General features: G+C 46.5%; 1 protein-coding gene across 1 annotated transcript in view; it reads right to left on the bottom strand.

Annotated features, from left to right (window-relative positions):
* The window catches only part of NKX1-2 (NK1 homeobox 2), a 36741-nt gene extending 26548 nt beyond the window's left edge, over window positions 1–10193 (bottom strand). Inside the window, exon 1 of the mRNA XM_085617699.1 lies at window positions 9731–10193. Coding sequence (XP_085473825.1) covers window positions 9731–10193 — 463 coding nt within the window. The remainder of the gene's footprint in view (window positions 1–9730) is intronic.
* Window positions 10194–22556: the final 12363 nt, after the last annotated feature.

Raw genomic sequence — 22556 nt, 5'->3', positions numbered from 1 at the left:
ACAGACATTTTGCAGAGAAATATTGTTTTTATGTTTCATGCAACATCTATAACAAACTTTATTTTAGATCAAAACAGGACCTCAGATATAAGAAATGGTAGGGTGTCACAGAGATTATTTGCAGTACTATTAGTGAGCTGTTGCTGTGTTACAATATTTAAAACACAAGTCACTATCCCTGAATATTAGATTAAAACACATTTAGATTTTTGCCAGAGTGCTTGTGCGCTGTAAATGACCTGGAATTGGATCATAAATCAAAAGCTGTTCTGAACAGGGGGGCCCAAAATATGTTTGACCCAGGGCCCCCACAACCCTTAAGATGTCCCTGGATGAAAGAATGGACATCAGAATGTAAAAGTGAAATGGTAGAAGTTAACGGGTTGATGGAATGATGAAAGCGTGAATGGATAGATGCTTTTATGGAAGTGGTAAGAGAGCTCTTCTGAGAAGGGTCGAGTTAACTTGTTTTGCTGGCTTGGTGCCATGAGAGCTTTGGATCAAAATCGGGGGTATTTTGATTTTATGGCTACTTCCTTGGTTGACATTAGTGGTACCCTGAGATGTTTACTTGTGGTAATTTATGAGTAGAAGTTGTTTAACTGCAAAGTTATGTTCGTTGTAATCAGGAGATCTTGGTTTTAATCCCCATTGCAGCAATTTATTAAAGTGTGTCATTCAGAACACTTTTTGTGTCTTGTGGCTAGTTTCCTTCCTTGCCAAAATGTTGTCAGTACTTCGAAGTTATTCCTGTTGAGTGTGTGTGAACCAGACAAGAAAAACTATCACTTCATACTGGCTCAATGAGGCGGTCTTAATTACTCACACCCAATGATGTGGCTTGGATGTCCTGAGGCCATTTACACCACTGTATTTCATTGAGAATGGTGACTGCCTTTGATTTAGTCTGGATGTGTATTTTCTAGGGGTGGGCATGCACGTAATTCCATGTAGTGTAACCACTTAAGAGTTACCATAAAATACCACAAGAATAGTAATTCTACATTTAGCGCTATTTTCTTAGTGCACAAATGCCCCCTCGCTTCTAAAATGGATGTGAGGATGCATTTTGCACTAAGAAATAGCATTAAATGCAACAGAACATGAATAGCAGCAAAAGCAAACGCTCGCCCTCCCCAAATGTGCTCTCACAGTAGGATTTTACCCCCAAATTACGCAAGCAAGTGCAATTGTTCTAGTATCTGTAATTGTGCATCAAAGAGTAACACAGAATAACTGAAATTACTCCGATTACTTCAGAGTAAATGAAACTTTACCCAGGCCTACTATTTTCCCTTTTGTTACTTTGACACAGTTTAAAATAATAGCTATTTGTATCAAACCGATGAAGTAGCATTGCACTGTGCTCCCGATACCTGCTCCGATGAACTACTGACATAGCCCTGATATCAAGTGAAAAAAAGCTAGTCGCCTTTCTGCCAATTCTTTCGCGCTCTATTCCTGTCTCACGCAATTTTTTCCCTGTGCTTCTACAATATCCTTTGGTGCACTCCTCACGTTATTGATTACTCGCGCATACTCCTGCTCTTTCACATGGATGTCTCCCTACATCCCACATCAACTGCTATGTTGTTTGAAATAATTCGCTTTTTTTCACTTGACATTAGTAATTCTCCTATTTTGAACAATTCTTAACAGTATTAATTGGTGTTATGTACTATTTAAGAGGCTCCACCGCCCCTTACTCTTCACTGGGAGCACCAATAGTCACCAACCATGATTTAAGCAATTAACCCTATTTAAGCAATTAACCTGTATATGTGCAAACCAGGGAACCTAATTATAACATATGTATATCTTTTTTAGATTCAGCTTGCTCACTATTGCTATGTCCTGAAGATGATCTTGAGTAACTGACATCGAAACGCCGTCGACACGCTAAAACAAGAACTCCTTATACTCTGTAAACATTACTGAGGAGTTCTCATAGATGTTGTCAATGCGATGTTTATGTTTTTAAGTCACCCTCACTTTTGTACTTCACGCTCTTTGTCACTTATCTATGTGAGCACCTGCTTTTTGAATAATCTTTACAAAATAAATAACATACGTTATTTTGATTATGTCCCTGTGCATATTACTTATCGATCCCTGAGATATTGACTATCAATCATTACTGTGACCTTGTCCCCTTAACAAGTCTTGCCTTGGACCCTTGGACCCTCTTGAGCCATTTCTGAACCTCTGTTTTCTATACATTTATCCACCCCCCAGGTTCACATATCAGGGTACCCTTGTTTCTTTATTACATGAACACAGAAAACTGTGTGTATTCTAGCAGTCTTTGCATTGTGCCCAACCCTTTGGGGGTAGCTGGTCTCTTCTGCACACAGCTTTTAGCCATTCACATCGAAACGGGGAGGGGAACAGGGCCTAGGCCATGCCCTACCCTCCAGAGGTGGAAATCAGTGCAAGGCAGCCAAAGGCCAGGCCCTATACACTACACTTCTGAAATGTGGGTTTTTACCAATTTGGAGACCGGCCAAGTGCTTTTTAACTTTTTTGTCTTTGGAGTTATATATTTAAACTAAGGGTGGGCGGAGAACTCCACTTCGCCTGCGGAGTTTTGGCACTCTGTTCTTCGTTTGGAGCGCGGAGTTCGGAAAAAAAAACTCTTCCATTCACTGGCGGAGCGGAGTTTACTAGTACATGCTGATTTTTACCTTGAGCGTCACTAAATTTACGCGGTCGCCGTCTAGTGTATGAAATGCCAGGATTCATTCCACAGCTAATACGCTTCTGTGTCATCTATATTATGCATACAGTCTGATTGGTTGGTATGCGGGCTCAGGGTCATTTTTAAAACAATTGTGGGTGGGTTTTGGAATCACTGAGCGGAAGACCGATGTCTATGAAAGCAGAGGTACTATACGGTGTGGAGGTTAGCGTGCTCCAACGCAGACAGCATGCCGGACATGCACATGCTGCCATTCTGCTGCTGAGGGCAGGGGAGCCGGTGGTGGAGGACTGGACAGTGTCCCTATAAAGTACCATTTCATTTATTTCATAATTTCTAAAACCTGAAAATGAACAATATTGTAAATACAATTGAGCCGATAACATGTAAAGAATTGTTCCCTTGTGCTGTTGCATTAAAAATGTTAAGTACAATTCCGTATCAATAAGATAAATTAAAGCATCTTAAATAAATAAATTAGCTCCTTGAGCGAGACAACGGTGGCACACGTGCCCTGTACAGGCTGTATGCAGTTACTAAGGCTGGGCTGTAGCCTGGTGCACGTGCTTGCGCTGCTGTTTTTTCCTTCCCTCCCTCCTCTCTCCAGACATCTCGAACCCTCTCCTTAGTTTGCAAAATCACCAGCACCCTCACACTGCCTGCACCGCTTTGCCTCGTTCCCTCCTCTCTCGCAGGCGTCTCAAGCCCCGTCCTTATTTTGCAATCTCCAGTGCCCTCACGCTGCTGCACTGCTTTCCTTTGCTCCCTCTTCTCTCGCAGGCGTCTAGATGTCATGCCCTTAGTTTGCAATCACCAGTGCCCTCACGCTGCTGCACAGCTTTCCTTTGCTCCCTCTTCTCTCGCAGGCGTCTAGATGTCCCATCCTTAGTTTGCAATCACCAGCGCCCTCACACTGCCTGCACCTCTTTGCCTCGTTCCCTCTTCTCTCGCAGGCGTCTCAAGCCCCGTCCTTAGTTTGCAATCTCCAGTGCCCTCACGCTGCTGCACTGCTTTCCTTTGCTCCCTCTTCTCTCGCAGGCGTCTAGATGTCGTGCCCTTAGTTTGCAATCACCAGTGCCCTCACGCAGCTGCACAGCTTTCCTTTGCTCCCTCTTCTCTCGCAGGCGTCTAGATGTCCCATCCTTAGTTTGCAATCACCAGCGCCCTCACACTGCCTGCACCTCTTTGCCTCGTTCCCTCTTCTCTCGCAGGCCTCTCAAGCCGCGTCCTTAGTTTGCAATCTCCAGTGCCCTCACGCTGCTGCACTGCTTTCCTTTGCTCCCTCTTCTCTCGCAGGCGTCTAGATGTCGTGCCCTTAGTTTGCAATCACCAGTGCCCTCACGCTGCTGCACAGCTTTCCTTTGCTCCCTCTTCTCTCGCAGGCGTCTAGATGTCCCATCCTTAGTTTGCAATCACCAGCGCCCTCACACTGCCTGCACCTCTTTGCCTCGTTCCCTCTTCTCTCGCAGGCGTCTCAAGCCCCATCCTTAGTTTGCAATCACCAGCGCCCTCACGCAGCTGCACCTCTTTGCCTTGTTCCCTCTTCTCTCGCAGGCGTCTCAAGCCCCATCCTTAGTTTGCAATCACCAGCGCCCTCACGCAGCTGCACCTCTTTGCCTTGTTCCCTCTTCTCTCGCAGGCGTCTCAAGCCCCATCCTTAGTTTGCAATCACCAGCGCCCTCACGCAGCTGCACCTCTTTGCCTTGTTCCCTCTTTTCTCGCAGGCGTCTCAAGCCCCATCCTTAGTTTGCAATCACCAGCGCCCTCACGCAGCTGCACCTCTTTGCCTTGTTCCCTCTTCTCTCGCAGGCGTCTCAAGCCCCATCCTTAGTATGCAATCTCCAGCGCCCTCACGCTGCTGCACCTCTTTGCCTCGCTCCCTCTTCTCTCGCAGGCGTCTCAAGCCCCATCCTTAGTTTGCAATCACCAGCGCCCTCACGCTGCTGCACCTCTTTGCCTCGCTCCCTCTTCTCTCGCAGGCGTCTAGATGTCCCATCCTTAGTTTGCAATCACCAGCGCCCTCACGCTGCTGCACCTCTTTGCCTCGCTCCCTCTTCTCTCGCAGGCGTCTCAAGCCCCATCCTTAGTTTGCAATCACCAGCGCCCTCACGCTGCTGCACCTCTTTGCCTCGCTCCCTCTTCTCTCGCAGGCGTCTAGATGTCCCATCCTTAGTTTGCAATCACCAGCGCCCTCACGCTGCTGCACCTCTTTGCCTGGCTCCCTCTTCTCTCGCAGGCGTCTAGATGTCCCATCCTTAGTTTGCAATCACCAGCGCCCTCACGCTGCTGCACCTCTTTGCCTCGCTCCCTCTTCTCTCGCAGGCGTCTAGATGTCCCATCCTTAGTTTGCAATCTCCAGCGCCCTCACGCTGCTGCACTGCTTTGCCTCGTTCCCTCCTCTCTCGCAGGCGTCTCAAGCCCCGTCCTTAGTTTGCAATCACCAGCGCCCTCACGCTGCTGCACTGCTTTGCCTCGTTCCCTCCTCTCTCGCAGGCGTCTCAAGCCCCGTCCTTAGTTTGCAATCACCAGCGCCCTCACGCTGCTGCACTGCTTTGCCGTGCTCTCTCTTCTCTCGTAGGCTTCTAGATGTCCTGTCCTTAGTTTGCAATCACCAGCGCCCTCACGCTGCTGCACCTCTTTGCCTCACTCCCTCTTCTCTCGCAGGCGTCTAGATGTCCCATCCTTAGTTTGCAATCTCCAGCGCCCTCACGCTGCTGCACTGGTTTGCCTCGTTCCCTCCTCTCTCGCAGGCGTCTCAAGCCCCGTCCTTAGTTTGCAATCACCAGCGCCCTCACGCTGCTGCACTGCTTTGCCTCGTTCCCTCCTCTCTCGCAGGCGTCTCAAGCCCCGTCCTTAGTTTGCAATCACCAGCGCCCTCACGCTGCTGCACTGCTTTGCCGTGCTCCCTCTTCTCTCGCAGGCGTCTAGATGTCCCGTCCTTAGTTTGCAATCACCAGCGCCCTCACACTGCTGCACTGCTTTCCTTTGCTCCCTCTTCTCTCGCAGGCGTCTCAAGCCCCGTCCTTAGTTTGCAATCACCAGTGCCCTCACGCTGGTGCACTGCTTTGCCGTGCTCCCTCTTCTCTCGCAGGCGTCTAGATGTCCCGTCCTTAGTTTGCAATCACCAGCGCCCTCACGCTGCTGCACTGCTTTGCCGTGCTCCCTCTTCTCTCGTAGGCTTCTAGATGTCCTGTCCTTAGTTTGCAATCACCAGCGCCCTCACGCTGCTGCACCTCTTTGCCTCGCTCCCTCTTCTCTCGCAGGCGTCTAGATGTCCCATCCTTAGTTTGCAATCACCAGCGCCCTCACGCTGCTGCACTGCTTTGCCTCGTTCCCTCCTCTCTCGCAGGTGTCTTGAGCCCGGTCTTTAGTTTGCAATCAGCAGTGCCCTCACGCTGCTGCACTGCTTTGCCTCATTCCCTCCTCTCTCGCAGGCGTCTCAAGCCCCGACCTTAGTTTGCAATCACCAGCGCCCTCACGCTGCTGCACTGCTTTGCCGTGCTCCCTCTTCTCTCGCAGGCGTCTAGATGTCCCGTCCTTAGTTTGCAATCACCAGCGCCCTCACACTGCTGCACTGCTTTCCTTTGCTCCCTCTTCTCTCGCAGGCGTCTCAAGCCCCGTCCTTAGTTTGCAATCACCAGTGCCCTCACGCTGCTGCACTGCTTTGCCGTGCTCCCTCTTCTCTCGCAGGCGTCTAGATGTCCCGTCCTTAGTTTGCAATCACCAGCGCCCTCACGCTGCTGCACCTCTTTGCCTCGCTCCCTCTTCTCTCGCAGGCGTCTAGATGTCCCGTCCTTAGTTTGCAATCACCAGTGCCCTCACGCTGCTGCACTGCTTTGCCGTGCTCCCTCCTCTCTCGCAGGCGTCTCAAGCCCCGTCCTTAGTTTGCAATCACCAGCGCCCTCACGCTGCTGCACTGCTTTGCCGTGCTCCCTCTTCTCTCGTAGGCTTCTAGATGTCCTGTCCTTAGTTTGCAATCACCAGCGCCCTCACGCTGCTGCACCTCTTTGCCTCGCTCCCTCTTCTCTCGCAGGCGTCTAGATGTCCCATCCTTAGTTTGCAATCTCCAGCGCCCTCACGCTGCTGCACTGCTTTGCCTCGTTCCCTCCTCTCTCGCAGGCGTCTCAAGCCCCGTCCTTAGTTTGCAATCACCAGCGCCCTCACGCTGCTGCACTGCTTTGCCTCGTTCCCTCCTCTCTCGCAGGCGTCTCAAGCCCCGTCCTTAGTTTGCAATCACCAGCGCCCTCACGCTGCTGCACTGCTTTGCCGTGCTCCCTCTTCTCTCGCAGGCATCTAGATGTCCCGTCCTTAGTTTGCAATCACCAGCGCCCTCACACTGCTGCACTGCTTTCCTTTGCTCCCTCTTCTCTCGCAGGCGTCTCAAGCCCCGTCCTTAGTTTGCAATCACCAGTGCCCTCACGCTGCTGCACTGCTTTGCCGTGCTCCCTCTTCTCTCGCAGGCGTCTAGATGTCCCGTCCTTAGTTTGCAATCACCAGCGCCCTCACGCTGCTGCACTGCTTTGCCGTGCTCCCTCTTCTCTCGTAGGCTTCTAGATGTCCTGTCCTTAGTTTGCAATCACCAGCGCCCTCACGCTGCTGCACCTCTTTGCCTCGCTCCCTCTTCTCTCGCAGGCGTCTAGATGTCCCATCCTTAGTTTGCAATCACCAGCGCCCTCACGCTGCTGCACCTCTTTGCCTCGCTCCCTCCTCTCTCGCAGGCGTCTCGAGCCCCGTCCTTAGTTTGCAATCACCAGCGCCCTCACGCTGCTGCACTGCTTTGCCTCGTTCCCTCCTCTCTCGCAGGCGTCTCAAGCCCCGTCCTTAGTTTGCAATCACCAGCGCCCTCACGCTGCTGCACTGCTTTGCCGTGCTCCCTCTTCTCTCGCAGGCGTCTAGATGTCCCGTCCTTAGTTTGCAATCACCAGCGCCCTCACACTGCTGCACTGCTTTCCTTTGCTCCCTCTTCTCTCGCAGGCGTCTCAAGCCCCGTCCTTAGTTTGCAATCACCAGCGCCCTCACGCTGCTGCACTGCTTTGCCGTGCTCCCTCTTCTCTCGCAGGCTTCTAGATGTCCTGCCCTTAGTTTGCAATCACCAGCGCCCTCACGCTGCTGCACTGCTTTCCTTTGCTCCCTCTTCTCTCGCAGGCGTCTCAAGCCCCGTCCTTAGTTTGCAATCACCAGCGCCCTCACGCTGCTGCACCTCTTTGCCTCGCTCCCTCTTCTCTCGCAGGCGTCTAGATGTCCCGTCCTTAGTTTGCAATCACCAGTGCCCTCACGCTGCTGCACTACTTTGCCGTGCTCCCTCCTCTCTCGCAGGCGTCTCAAGCCCCGTCCTTAGTTTGCAATCACCAGCGCCCTCACGCTGCTGCACTGCTTTGCCGTGCTCCCTCTTCTCTCGTAGGCTTCTAGATGTCCTGTCCTTAGTTTGCAATCACCAGCGCCCTCACACTGCTGCACTGCTTTCCTTTGCTCCCTCTTCTCTCGCAGGCGTCTCAAGCCCCATCCTTAGTTTGCAATCACCAGCGCCCTCACGCTGCTGCACTGCTTTGCCGTGCTCCCTCTTCTCTCGTAGGCGTCTAGATGTCCTGCCCTTAGTTTGCAATCTCCAGCGCCCTCACGCTGCTGCACCGCTTTGCCTCGTTCCCTCCTCTCTCGCAGGCGTCTCAAGCCCCATCCTTAGTTTGCAATCACCAGCGCCCTCACGCTGCTGCACTGCTTTGCCGTGTTCCCTCCTCTCTCGCAGGCGTCTCAAGCCCCATCCTTAGTTTGCAATCACCAGCGCCCTCACGCTGCTGCACTGCTTTGCCTCGCTCCCTCCTCTCTCGCAGGTGTCTTGAGCCCGGTCTTTAGTTTGCAATCAGCAGCGCCTCGCTTTGTTATCATTATCCGAAGGTTGGCCAGTACAATGTGAGAAATTATATGTTTGCCTCATCTAAAACCACCGTATTGCAATGTGGCATGAGAGTTTGTGCTGCTAGTGATGGGCTGTGAAACTACACTGTAGCATACCTCTCAGTCAATACGCATGCACGCTCGCAGAATTCTCTTAAATTTGCATCAAGTGAGAAAGTGACCCAGGGGTGGCAGAGGAATATTCCGCCTTGTGGAACTCTGTGGAATTTAGCGGAGTTTTTCAGACACTCTGCAAACTCCGCCCACCCTTTTTAAACAAACTTCCTTGCTCCTCTCTTCCTAATCACGATAGCGAATACATTGTCCCTTTTAGCTGCACACATAACATGTTTTATATAGCTCTTCATACTACAATTCTACTATTTCGAAGCACTTATTACTAATGTGTCATTAACATACACTTTAATAGTAGCTGTTTTAATCCCTTCTTTGATGGTGAATTTTGAACCTGGAATCCCTACAGGTCCAGACCCCTAGGTGGTCACCCTCTTTGATGTGGTGCCCAGGTCCCTTTGCGGCTCACTGCATCCAGTCGAGCATCACTGCACGCGCTCTCTGCTGGTGCAGTGGACGGGAGCATCCACTGAAGGGGCCTCCTGTGTATAGCGCTTGCTCTGTTCTTTGTGCTGTAAAATTAGGTGTATCAGGAATAGAGGTGAATAATGGGAAGTATTAAGAACTAGAGCTTAATAATCAAAGAGCCTTTAGGGACAATGAAGATGAACGGATTTGATGGCTCATTCGACTAGTGTATCCACTACAGGAGCCTGTCTTTAGCAGTGTGTTCTGAGGTCCGAGGTATCACTCTGCCTTTCATCCTCCCGAGGTCGATAAATAAGCAATATGAGGGTGGGGAACCAAAACACCTATGAACAGCGCCACTAACACACTTTGATACTTTTTACACACGGTGCGATTATATATTTATGAATTAGCCGGGGCACTTGTTTAGTGTGATGAGAGTATCAGAATTGTGGTGAAGAAAGCGGGTTTAGGAAAAGAGTGTGGGGTTAAGGACACAAGAATGGGGAGTATTTAGGGATCATGAAGTGTATTTAAAAAGGGGTGAGGTGCTGTGGCCGGATCCACAGGGACTCATCGGGGCCTAAAGCCACTCACCTCCTTGCAGCCTCTCCCCGCCTCCTCTCTCCTCGGGTCCATGCAGCCTCTCCTGTGCACTTTGGAGCCTCTCCCCGACTTCTTTTACTCTCCCCCTGCCTTCTTGTGGCCTTTCTGGTTCACCTTGTAGTCTTTCGCCTCCGACTTGTATCCTCTCCCCGACACCTTGTAACCCCTCCCCGCCTTCCTGTAGCCGCTCCTCTGCCTCGTGCAGTCTCTGCCCCCCGCCTAGGAGCTTCGGGGTGCCCTGCAGCCTCTCCTCGCATCCTTGTGTTCCGCCCTCCGCTCCCTGCTGCCCCCTCTCCTCCTGCCCCAGGGTCTCCCGGGCTGCCTCCTGTCTTTTCAGGGCTCTGGCCCCGGGTCTGTCCTGTCTCGGTGGGTACTTCTTTGGGTCCAGTATATCCAGGATGGAGAAAGGGATCTGGGGGAGTCTAGGGCTCTTGCCTCCACCGCAGTCCAGCATCTTCCTCGGGGTCAGGTGGTCCCCAAAACCTGCTGCTCGGTGTGGATCCGGCGTCTGCCTCTCACGGGCCCCGGGCCCAGACTCCGCTGCTCGGGGATAGTTGACGCTCTGGTCGGGAAGAAGAGAGATGTTCCGCTAACTATTGCCCAGGGGAGGGGGGCCACTCGGTTTAGCTCTGGATAGGGAAAGACTTCCCGCTAGCTCTGAGTCTGGCCCAGGGGAGAGAAATGTGCGGGTGAGCTCTAATCCAGAGAAATTTCCCGTTAAATCTGGTGAGATATCCGGAGTTCCGCCTCGTCTAGTGGAGACTTGGTGCCGGGTTAGCGCTATCCAGAGAAGGGAGAGGTCTCGGATTATCTCTGGTCAGGGCTGAGGGAAATCCCGCGTTAACTCTGGTCCAGGGGAAGCAGGTATCTGGGATTAGTTCTAGGCTAGAGCGGTCTCACTAGCTCTGGTCCCAGATGTAGCCGTGGCTTATAGAAGAGACATGTTGAGGAGTGAGAGATATCTCGGGTCACCACTGGTCCAGGGGATAGAGATGCCGCCAGCAACGCTTGTCCGGAGGAGGGAGAGGTGCTGGGCTCAGCGCTAGCAATGTCCCAAGAGGGCGTGGGGGGCTGGTCTCTCGGGCTCTCACAGATCTGCGGGATAAAGATGTCCCGCGTCAGTCCTGGTCCAGGGGATGCCGGTGCCCCACGCCAGCTCTGGTCCAGGAGATGCCGGTGCCCCGCGCCAGCTCTGGTCCAGGGGATGCCGATGTCAGCTCTGGTCCAGGGGATGCCGGTGTCCCGCGTCAGCTCTGATCCAGGGGATGCCGGTGTCCCGTGTCAGCTCTAGTCCAGGGGATGCCGGTGTCCCGCATCAGCTCTGGTCCAGGGGATGCCCGTGTCACCTCTGGTCCAGGAGATGCTGGTGTCCCGCATCAGCTCTGGTCCAGGTGATGCCCTTGTCAGCTCTGGTGGAGGGGATGCCGGTGCCCCGCGTCAGCTCTGGTCCAGGGGATACCGGTGTCGGTACAGCTCTGTTCCTGGGGATGCCAGTGCCCCGCGCGCACCCTGCTCCCTTCTGCCTGGCTCGCGCGGTGTCCTCGGCACTTGCTGCTGCCCTCGGGTGTCCTCGGGAGAGGGGTGGGGCTTGAGCTATGGGGCTTTGATGCTTGAAGTGACTGGTGGGGGGTTATTATCAATTGGGCAGAAGGGGGTGTTACAGTATTCATAGGAGTCCGCATCAGAGGTGGGCTCTGATTACTTTATTACTACCTAACTAAGAAGGGTCGGGGGGAGGGGCAGAGCATCTGTGAGACTTGTACATGAGAAAAGGTCTGGCGGAGGATGAAAGAGATGGAGATGTAGGGGGCAGGGGGCAGGGGGCACGTGCAGAGAGAGAGTGAGTTTCGGGATCCCAGAAGAAAGAGGAACACGAAAAAGCCAGAAGCTTTTCTTTTGCTGGGGGTCGGGATAAGGGGAGGTCCGTGGACAAGTGAGACTACAGAGAAGACCTTTGTGCAGCATTTGAAACACGTGCCCCGAATCCAAATGAGAGGTGAGCATCTGGAGTCTTGGTAGCAGCTCAGAGGGTTAATGCTCCTGGGAGTTTCCCTGCCTCTCAGAGCGCAACACGCGCCTCAGAAATTCACTGCCCCTTAGACGCTTCAGCAATTACGCTCTTCAGTGATCAGATGGTTAAGGCACCTGGGCGCTTCATTACATCTCAATAATGCACATGGGGCCTTCACTCCCGGTGATTGGGTTAATGTACCGGAGATTTGCTTTGCAAGTAGCTCATAGAGTGGGGGCTCCAGATAAACCCCGTGAAGTTCCGAAAGAACCAACAGCACAATATGTATAGCGAGGTAATCAGGCACAGCACTCCATGATGCCATTTATTAGGACAGGACTGCATGCATTGAAACACTTCAACATCTTATCATAATATCAAAACATCTTTAAACGTAAACCCTTTCTTCCCACCATTCTCTCTTCAACCCCAGCTTTCACCTCAGCATCCCGTCTTGCTTCACTCCTCCTTTCACCTTTCTCTCAATAACCTCCTTCCATTCCCAGTCTCTTTCTCACTTCTTTTACCCAAGCATCCTCCAATGAAGCTTCCTTGTCTTGTCCCAGGCATCCCGCACACCGTCTTTCTTCGCATATGCTCCCTTCCTTCCCACAACTAAGGGGTGGATATGCTTGCATCGACTCTCCACCCCCCAACTACCTCCCCCGCCCTTGCAACCTGTCCTATTAGGCTGCGCCTTTGCTTTCCCCAGGACATCAGAGACAGATACTCTGACTCTCAGAGATAGATAACAAGGTATAGGATGCGACTCACTTAAGCCGCCAGGGACATGATATTATAATACTGTGGCCAGAGTCTAAAATAATGTTTCGATTTGTTCTGCATTCCATCCATCAATTGTGTGTCTTTTGCTTTCTCGCCCTAAGTGGGCCAGGTATGCCCAGACGTGGGTCCTGGGCTCACTGTGCCACTGGAATCAAGCTATCCTGGCTGAAGAGGGGTGAAACCCCGAAACCGGTCCTAGGATGCTTGTTTCCGGTCCAGGGAGGACCAGGCTTGGCAGTTAAGGCGGAACTGTTCCCATGAGGCACAGGGTCAAGACTGATTTTCATATGGCCAGGTCTAAACTGGGGTGGCATGGTCAGCAAAAGAATGATGGATTTAACCCAGATCTCTTGACTGGGGGTGAATGTTTTTATTTGTTCTGCATTCCGTCTATCAATTGTGTGTCTTTTGCAGAGTCTAAATGAGGCACATAAATAAGGACAGAGTAGCTCCAGAACACACCACATAAGGTGATTCTTAGAGGCCCTTAAATAAAGTACACATATTGATAAAACGGCCCCTTAACACAGTTTGGATTCCTACAGCTAATGCAGCTTGTACAGTCAGAGATGAGTTGTTTAAGGACACTGCTTGGAGAGAAACCCTCAATAAATGTTTTTCATAAAGTTAGAGAGAAGCAGCGAGTGTATGTTTAGTGATAAACTGTCTTCAATGAAAATAAACCTCTTTAAACGTAAATTAAACTCCATTAATAACAAAAAAGTATTTAATATTATAAATGAAACGAAAGTGAATTAGGTTACATCTTATTATATTTGTTAGTTTGGGTTTTTTGGTTGACTTGTGAAAATATGCATGTTAGATCAGTTCTTGTTTCGTGGACCAGTCAGTGAAATTGAGATTAAGTCTGGATGAGTCATTGTTGTCTTTTTTTGTTCAGACCAACAAATGTGGACCAACAGCACCTGTAGTTGTGGCCACTAGTTTGGTGTTCTCATTAACCATCATCACTTATTGCCATGGTCCATCGGTAATGGAACAGACCACCAAAGGCCATATAGTGATTCTATTACAGTACATTCTGAGTGCAGTGATCCAGCAATTATTAACTATGATTGTGCTACAACATTGATGGACCAGCACACATCACTGGCCTCTATTATAGATTGACATGCACCCCACCCTGATTCCCAGATGTTGGGGAGGACAAGAGCTATAGGGCCAGCAAGCAATGTACAAGAAAACAAGCCATAGTGATGTTGGGAAGAAGTTCTTTGCCATACCTTACAAAATCATCTCTATGTATGTATATTTTACCTTTACTTAATGGAACATTTCAGCCTGATATCAAGAAATATTTGAAAACAACATGCATACTAAAAATATATGCAAAGCAACAATTTGATCCAGCACTCCTTGTTGTAACAATCTCAAGTTGCATCACAAAGTTAAACACAACATCAATTCAGCAGGAATGTTTCTGTCTCTTTATTCGTGAATTCTCCTTCACAAAAGATAAAACCGTAGCCAATGCGTTGTGTCCTCTCGGACTTCTTCAAGGCATAAAAGTGTTGGCCTTCTATCCTGAGTACTGTGTGTGTTGTTCTATCCGTTTCCTTAAGGTGCTAGTGACCTTTCGTAAAGTCAATGTCTTCTTAAATCGGAGCTTCAATTGTTATAAAATTATTATGGTGACCAGTCTTTTATTTTGACCTTTGGCCAGGGTGTGACACTGTAGTGGGTGTTACCCCATTCAGCAACTACGAGTTTTGGCAGCGTGTAGACCACATAGTATCCGCAGATCGTGTTACAACAAGGAGTGCTGGATCAAATTGTTGCTTTGCTATTGTGGGGTTTTTAATTCCGGGAGGCTTAGGGGTATTGAGCCTCAGGTCCTGTGCACCAAAGGTCAAATGCATACATATTGCCATACTATTTGATATGTGCAGTCATAATTGCCTCAATCCTCAGAAATTTGTTGGCTTATGCTAAAAAGATATATCTCAAGAAATACTTAGCTGACCATTTTCCCGACATTTGTGATCCCTCGGAACTCATCAATGTTGTACTGATTTTTGTTCCTACTGACATCCCCACTATTTAATAGTAACAGGACACTACTAGAATAACAAAACAATATTTCTGTACTAAACATCATGACCTAATTATCAAACACCATAATATCGTGAAGGTAAGAAAATATATTCAAGTATGAATTTACTGCATATAAGTTCACAGCTATGTCCCTTGATAGTATATATAGATTCAGGGTATGCAGATGGTATATAGATGAGAAGGTAGAATAGTAAATCAATACTTATCTATATATACCGACCTTCCTGATATTTCGGTAGTTGATATTGATGGAGCAGGTAAAACAACATTTTGTATACCTCCTCTAATTTACATGAAATTAATTACTTAATCATTCTAATTTTTGATTCCAATAACTTGTTTGCAGTGAAAATTTACTAACCAACCTTTGCACCTTAATAAACACGCGATACACGTGGGACTAAAATGCTAATTGCATGGCAGAATAATTAATTAATTTCTTATGGTACGCAAATTAATCATAGATTGTGGTGAAATAGAAAATTGCATGATTTATGTTGCTTTGTGATTGTTTGTGCTTTTAAAAAAAATAATTATAAAATGGTAAGTATTATTGCTTTAAATGCTGCTACAGCTAGGGAAATACTAATATACATTAGGATTAGTGTGGGTTTAAACATTAGAATCTTCATTTCAATATTTTAATTACTGTTATGTCTGTTTTTCCTTACATTGGTATTCAGGCCTACTAGGCCGCAGTACCCAAGATGGCGTTCTCTGAAGCAGATGCCACCTTGTGAGCGCGATGATTTCTGTGCATGTCCGGATGGCTCTGAAGATCATCAAACGACCCGAATGTATGACACCTTGTTCCCTGTCAAGGATAGGGACTTGTTTGCCTGCCAATAGATGAGGGTGTGGGAACAGCGGAAAGGACAATACAGAACCTGTGGAAAGATGACATCTTTTTCCTCAAACTGTTACATTCGCTGCTCTCGCCTGGGAGCTAAATGAAACGTATTAATTTGCGCCTTCCTATGCCAAGTCTTCATGAAGAACCAGTTTTGCCCTGGGAAACTTTTAGAAACTTACAGATAACCACGAACTGTCCAATCAGAACATTTTCTCTATCCCTAAAATGTTGCATGTTAATATGAAGTAAGAGGGAAAAAGGGTATATAAAGCCCTCATCTGCCATTGGGGGGTGGTCATCGGGTTTGATCTTTCATGGCGTTGGGTCTGCGTTGAGCTGGTGGCTATTTAATGGTTTGCCTTGGGTTTATTTGGCTGCTGGGAGAGAAGTTTGCAGTGCATCCTATATTTCGTCTGACGGTTTGTCCTTTGCTGTGGGTCAGACAGCCTGTCCTGGGAATTGTACTAGAGAATGTGGATAACTCTCTGTTTGATCAGAAAGTCGTCGACGCTTGCTAATTGGTAATTAATTAACTGCGTTTTTCTAAATTCATTTTTATTTACTAAATGTTCGATTTCTATTTAAATAAAACTAATTTTATATTATGAGCTGTAGTAAATAAATGCAAATGCTAAATTAGATAAACAAATTGTGAAATAATAAGAATTGAGTTCGTGGGTCTTTAATTAATTGCAGAAAATATCAAATGTCTCCTAGGCTTTAATTGTGTTTTAGCTGGTTCTAATTCACCATCAAACAGTCCAACTAATTGGTCCATCGACCAAGTGGTGGAGTGCCTTGATGTTAAGGTCAGGATTCTGAAGAGGTATATGTACAATGTGTAAATAAGGTAAATACATGTAATCCTGATAGGTGATAAGATACCCACATGTCCAGCGCTTTTCTCCTGTGTACAGATTCGGGTGAGATTTATCGATTGGCGAGTGAGTGTTTGTGTTATGGGCCCTACCAATGAATGAGTGTATGAATGAATGTCGTGGTTAAGAATCTGTGACATAGGGAGAATATGAACATTTTTGTCCTTTGCGCTGCATCAGATTTCTTGGTAGCAGATTGATGGTTATTATTGTATTGGTTTGGTGATTATGGATTTATGTTTAACACTTTATGTTGAGTATTGTTTATGTTAAATGTAGTCGGAAATTTGAATCTTCCGGGAAGTAGGGAGTGGATTTATGTGGCAAGAGAAGTCACATGGAATTGAACATTGTCTGGTTTCAAGAATTGTAATAACACGGAATTGTGTTATGTTAGGGAAATCTCTGCGTGAATGTGTGTGAGTGGTATAGTAATAGGTTCTCTTGTGAAACTCTGGCCTTAATTCTCAGGAGCATTGTAGTCTCCACATGTGTTTTATCCCCAGAGAAACAGTTTGCTTTTTGCTTGATAGAAGGGTAAGGTAGAGGGAAGTGCTACTTTATCGGCGTGACGGAAAATTCTGTGGTAGGGTAGAGGTAAGCGCTGCCTACTGGAGAGACAGAATTCGTGTGTAAATGAATAAAGGTATCTCTTTGGTTTAGCGAAACAGACAATGGAGATGTTTTATGTTGTTACTAACAGATTTTGATTAAAAGAAAAACGTAAGAAAAGTTTGCCGATAAAATTTTGTAAAGTAGGGGTCAGCAAGAGCAGGAGTAGCGAGAAAGGTTGACGTCAGAAACACCGCACTGGGATTGGTCAGCTGTAGAAAGACAAAGCTTTCACTGACTGGTGCGTTAGTGTAAGACGTGCTGGGGGTGGAGAATTACCAGAGTGACGTAGACGCCCAGGATTGGTGCGTTAGTGTGAGTCGCGCTGAGATTGGAGATTTTCAGGAGTGACGTAGACGCTCCAGATTGGTGTGAGTCGCGCTGGGATTTGTCAGAGTACGAAGAAGCCGTGGAGAAGTGATTAGAAAAGCTTAGTTGATTAAGAACTTTTTGAAAAATAAAAATGATGTACTACGATCCACCTGAGAAAGAGAAAAAATCATGGTTTGGAAAAATCAAAGACCTATTTAAAAAGGATAAGCCGATTGTAACTAGGGAAGGACAGATACTTCCTCCACCGAAAACGCCTGCATCTTTTATGGTAGCAAAATATGGTTATCATACATGTATTTGGTTGGAGAATTGGGCAAAGTATACCAAAGATGATGGAGTGCTAGCGTTTCCGGAAAATGGTTCATTTAGTTTGGTGGTATTACGAAATTTAAGAGATAGAATGATGAGGTTAGAACCAAAACACAGACCTACCCAATTTGAGGCTTTGACTGAATGGGAAGAAGAGATGTATGAAAGGGAAAGGCATGGGAGTGAGGTATAATTCTATATTTGGTAGACATTGTGGTCAAGAAAGTCATGATGATAGGATGAGAAGATGGCGAAATGCGAGCATGACTCATGGTATGTTTCCTCTGAGAAATGCTGGAGAAATGAGTGGCAGAAAATGCACAGAAAAAAAAGAAACAACACAGGGTCAGAAGGTTACAGATATGGAGTGAGTGAATCAGAGGATGAAGTGTTGGAGGACATGTTTTATAAAAACCCACCTCCATATCAACAGGATTCTGCGTTGGTGACGCAGAGTGCACCGGCAAAGGAGACTGTAATGAATACAAATTTTGAGCAAATGCCACCTAATTTGGGGAAAAATAATCCATTTAAAGATTCTGAAATGTCCCAGACTGTAAGAACTGAAAACGAGAAATCTGCAGAGTTAGCTAAAACTACACTGGAATTAACCGAAAAGATTAGAGAATTAGCTAAGAATATGGAAGCAGTGAATGTGCCTGTAACTATAGGACCAGTGATACCTGTCTTTGATAAACATAAAGATAGTGAGCATTATTTAACAGTCTCAAATAATTGCAGTATGCAGAAGGAGAAAGAAAGGAGTGGTTCAGGAGAAAATGAATGGAAGGTTATGGCAGGAATATCAGGATTAAGTACACCTAAAAATTTAACTGAAAATCAAAGTCCAGCGAGTAAGACACCCATTGCAACAGAATCACCAACGGAAACCCCAGAGAGAATGACAGATAAAATGAGAATAGAGACAACCCCTGTAGCACCAACTTCAGAAGAATTAAGTGATTGGTTAAGAAGTTTACAGAAAAAAGATACAGAACCACAACCTTTAGATGTAGCAAAATTAAAAGTAACATTAGAAGAGTTAATTGTAGGAGCAATCCCAACTGAAAAATTAAAAGCATACCATGATGAGGAGTTAATGTTTTTATGTGAAAGCATAACTTGGAGAGCAAGGACTTTGCATGAAAAGTTAGAAGAGACAGCGAGAGAAATGGGAATCGATTTAGAGAAAATAAGGTCATTACAGAAGCCATATAGGGTAGATTTTTCTGAAAAGGATATTGAAAACTTGAATACTGCAGGGAGATTGACCCAAATTAAAGAACTGATTGCATTGTTAAGAAAATGGGGTGATGTGGATCGGTGGAAAAGTAGATGGTTTAGAAGGAGAGAGGAAACTACAGATAAGGCCTCTCTAGCTTTCCCAGTGAGAGAAAAGGAGCCAGTGGTAACAGTATGTCCCATGAGAGAAATTCTTGGAGGAGGAAAAGTGCATGTTCCATGGACTAGACAGGATATTATGTCATTTACCAATGATTTCCCAAGTTTAAGAGAAAAACCGGTTGAATGGTACCGACAGGTGGACAGATTTGTAAAACTTTTAAAGGTATTATGGATAGATCTGAAAGGCTTTTTGATATAATTGTGCCTGCAGATTTATGGGCAGAATGTAAAATTACAATAGATTGGCCAACACAAGAATATCCTAGGGATCCTAAGACGGGAGCCCCCGATCCAGAAGTAATGAAAAAATATGATCAGGTAATTACTTTTTTGAAAAGTAAAGTACCTCCGAAAAAAACTGACTGGGTAAAGATTGACAGAACTCACCAGGAGGCTAAAGAATCAGTACATGCGTATTACGAAAGGTTATTGTTGGCTTTTAAACAATACAGTGGAAACGAGAAATTAAGTGAAAAGGATTTGAGTCCTTTTGTGTACAGATTTGTTTATGGTTTAAGGCCTGAAGTTAGTGAAATGATTAAACAGCATACAGTAGATTGGCAAAACAAAAATATAGACGAAGTGTTACGACATGCAAAATATTTCAGTGATGAAATTGAAGCCAAACAGCGTAAGTTGAAAGAAAAGGCAATGTAGGCACAGGTTAAGGTAGCAGAGCAACAAGAAGCTCAGTTAATCGGGCAAGCTAATGGAATGGGGCAAGCAAAACAAAAGCCTAATATTGTAAAAGGAAAAGGACAGATTAGCATAGAGGAAGCTAAAAAGAAATGGCCATGTCATAATTGCAGAAAATTAGGGCATTGGAAATCTGAGTGTAAATTGCCACCGAAAGCTAATGGTGATAATTCATCATTAAATCCACAGGTGAAGAATGAGGTGAGTTGCCAACCGCCGCGACAGCAGCAGGTTGTTACCCAACAGTGTCAGGTGCCAAAACCACCTTTTCCGCAGAACATAAATCCTCAAAGATACAGTAATGAGACAGGATTCTACAATGAAGAACAGGTAACAAAGCTACCGCGCGCTGATGCCATTTCGTAGTATTGGCTGCAACGCGATGAGAGTGAGTCCGAAGAGAATTATTGACGGTGCCTAGGAGAGGAAGAGGAGTGCGTACTTTGCGCAACTCTAGAGGTAGACCAGACAGGACCCTTTGTGGATGGAAAGGTGAATGAAGTAAACATTACTTTCCTAGTGGATACTGGTGCTACTCGTTCAACTGTTAGATCAGCTGAAGTGAAAAATCTTCCTCTCTCGGGTGAAACAATCCAAGTAGTTGGAGTGTCAAACAGACAGATAAAAGCTTATCTTACTGATCCTGTAAAGATTAGAAACTCCAGACGAAGATGTACTGTATAGAATGACAATGGCAAATTCAGAACCTGACATTACTGAAGCCTTTGTTGTATTTGATCCAGAAGGATTACCTCAAGAATTAAAAGAAACAGTGAAAACAGAAGTGTGGGATTTCACAGGAAAGGATGTTGGATTAATGAAAAGGGTAGATCCGTGAAAATAGCTGTAAAAGAAGGAGAAAATTACCCGAACATTCCTCAGTATAAATTAACACCAGAGATCATTGCAGGAGTAACGCCTGTAATAGACAGAATGATTGAACAAGGTATTCTGAGAGAAATAATGAGCAGTCCATGTAACTCTCCGATCATGGGTTTGAAAAAGCCAAATGGGACCTTTAGGATAGTACAGGATTTGAGAAAGGTGAATAAAATTGTTGTTCCTTGCTGTCCCATTGTGCCAAACCCTTTGGTAATTCTATATCAGATTCCTCATGATGCAGAATGGTACACAGTCATTGACTTGTGTCATGCTTTCTTTTCTAGTCCATTGCACCCTGATAGCCAACAAATGTTTGCGTTCCGGTTCGGTGAGCGTATTTTGGCATGGTGCCGTATCCCTCAAGGGTATACAGAGAGTCCTTCCATATTTAATCAGATTTTAAAGAAGTCACTGGAAGATTTAAAAATGCCAGAAAGTTCAGTGCTTGTTCAGTATATCGATGACCTATTAGTGGCATCGAAAACGCGAGAAGCATGTGTGGTTGACACAGTTGCCTGTTAAATCATTTGGCAGATGGAGGACTTAAAGTATCCCCATCAAAATTGCAGTTTTGTCAGAAAGAAGTACAATACTAAGGTCATGAGATTGAAAAAAGCCTGAGGAAAGTAACAATGGACAGAACTAAAATAATTAAAGGAATGAGAGCCCCAATGACACAGAGGGAAGTCAGAATGTTTCTTGGAATGGTGGGATACTGTCGTCAGTGGATCAGCAATTTCTCGCTGATTGCAAAACCACTAGAACGGTTGATAAAGAGTGATGTGAAAGATCCCCTTGAGCTAAATAAAGAAGAGATGAAGGGCCATATGTAGGAAGCCCAATACCGGTCGGTGACGGCCGATTTTCGGTAAAAATCACGTTACCGACCGGTATTCAGGCTTTTGGTATGTAGGGGAGACATTTCAGGATTCGGTAATTTACCGAATCGGTAAAATTACCGATTCGGTAATTTTACCAATTTGGTAAATACCGAATCCTGAAATGAGATGTAGGGGGAGTGTGTGGGTGTAGTGTGGATTCGTTATTTACCACCAACTAAAAGTTGGTGGTAAATGACGAATGTCTTAGAAAAAACATTATTTGGCCCTTAGAAGTGTGCAATGTGGCAGACATACATGCCCTTAGGGCATGTATGTGTGCCACATGTGCACACATGCAGGAATCAGGGGTGCAACAGGGTGTCATTGTGACACCCTGCCACCCTTGATTGTGCTCCCCCCATTACCGAATCGGTATTTACCGATTCGGTAATGGTAACTGGCTTCCCATTGATTCCTATGGGCCTTCTGACCCATAGGAATCAATGGGAAGCCAGTTACCATTACCGAATCGGTAAATACCGATTCTTAATTACCGACCAATACCGAATCGGTAATTTTTACCGACTAATTACCTACATAGCATTTACCACTTCATAAATACCGAATCGGTAAAATTCGGTATTTATGAAGTGGTAAATGGTAGGCTACCTACATAAGGCCCGAAATCTTTTAAACAATTGAGAGACAGCTTGTGTGAAGCACCGGCTCTTGGAATGCCTGATTATGAAAAAGAATTTGAACTTGATTGCAACGAGAGAGATGGATGTGCTCTTTCTGTATTAGTGCAGAGACATGGACGATTGAGACGACCGATTGCTTATTTTTCAGCTGTACTAGATCCAGTAGCTGTAGCATTGCCCGGATGTTTGAAAGCCGTGGCTGCCACCTGTAAGAGCTTGGAACAAAGTGAAGGAATTGTAATGGGATACCCTGTGAGATTGTTTGTTCCCCATGATGTGGCGATCCTTTTGACAAGAAGTAAAACACAGTTCATGAAACATAGTCATCTAACTAAGTATGAAAAGGTGATTTTGGGTGCTACAAATGTGAGTCTTGTAAGATGCACTAATGTGAACCCATCGACATTGCTACCTTATGCTGTGAATGCAGAGGTGAAAGATTATGTTGATCATGA

This window comes from Triturus cristatus, chromosome 1_2, assembly GCF_964204655.1.
Source record: "Triturus cristatus chromosome 1_2, aTriCri1.1, whole genome shotgun sequence".
In the NCBI taxonomy this organism is placed as follows: Eukaryota; Metazoa; Chordata; class Amphibia; order Caudata; family Salamandridae; genus Triturus; species Triturus cristatus.
The sequence above is the reverse complement of the archived record's forward strand: the minus strand, read 5'-3'. Positions and strand labels throughout refer to the sequence as shown.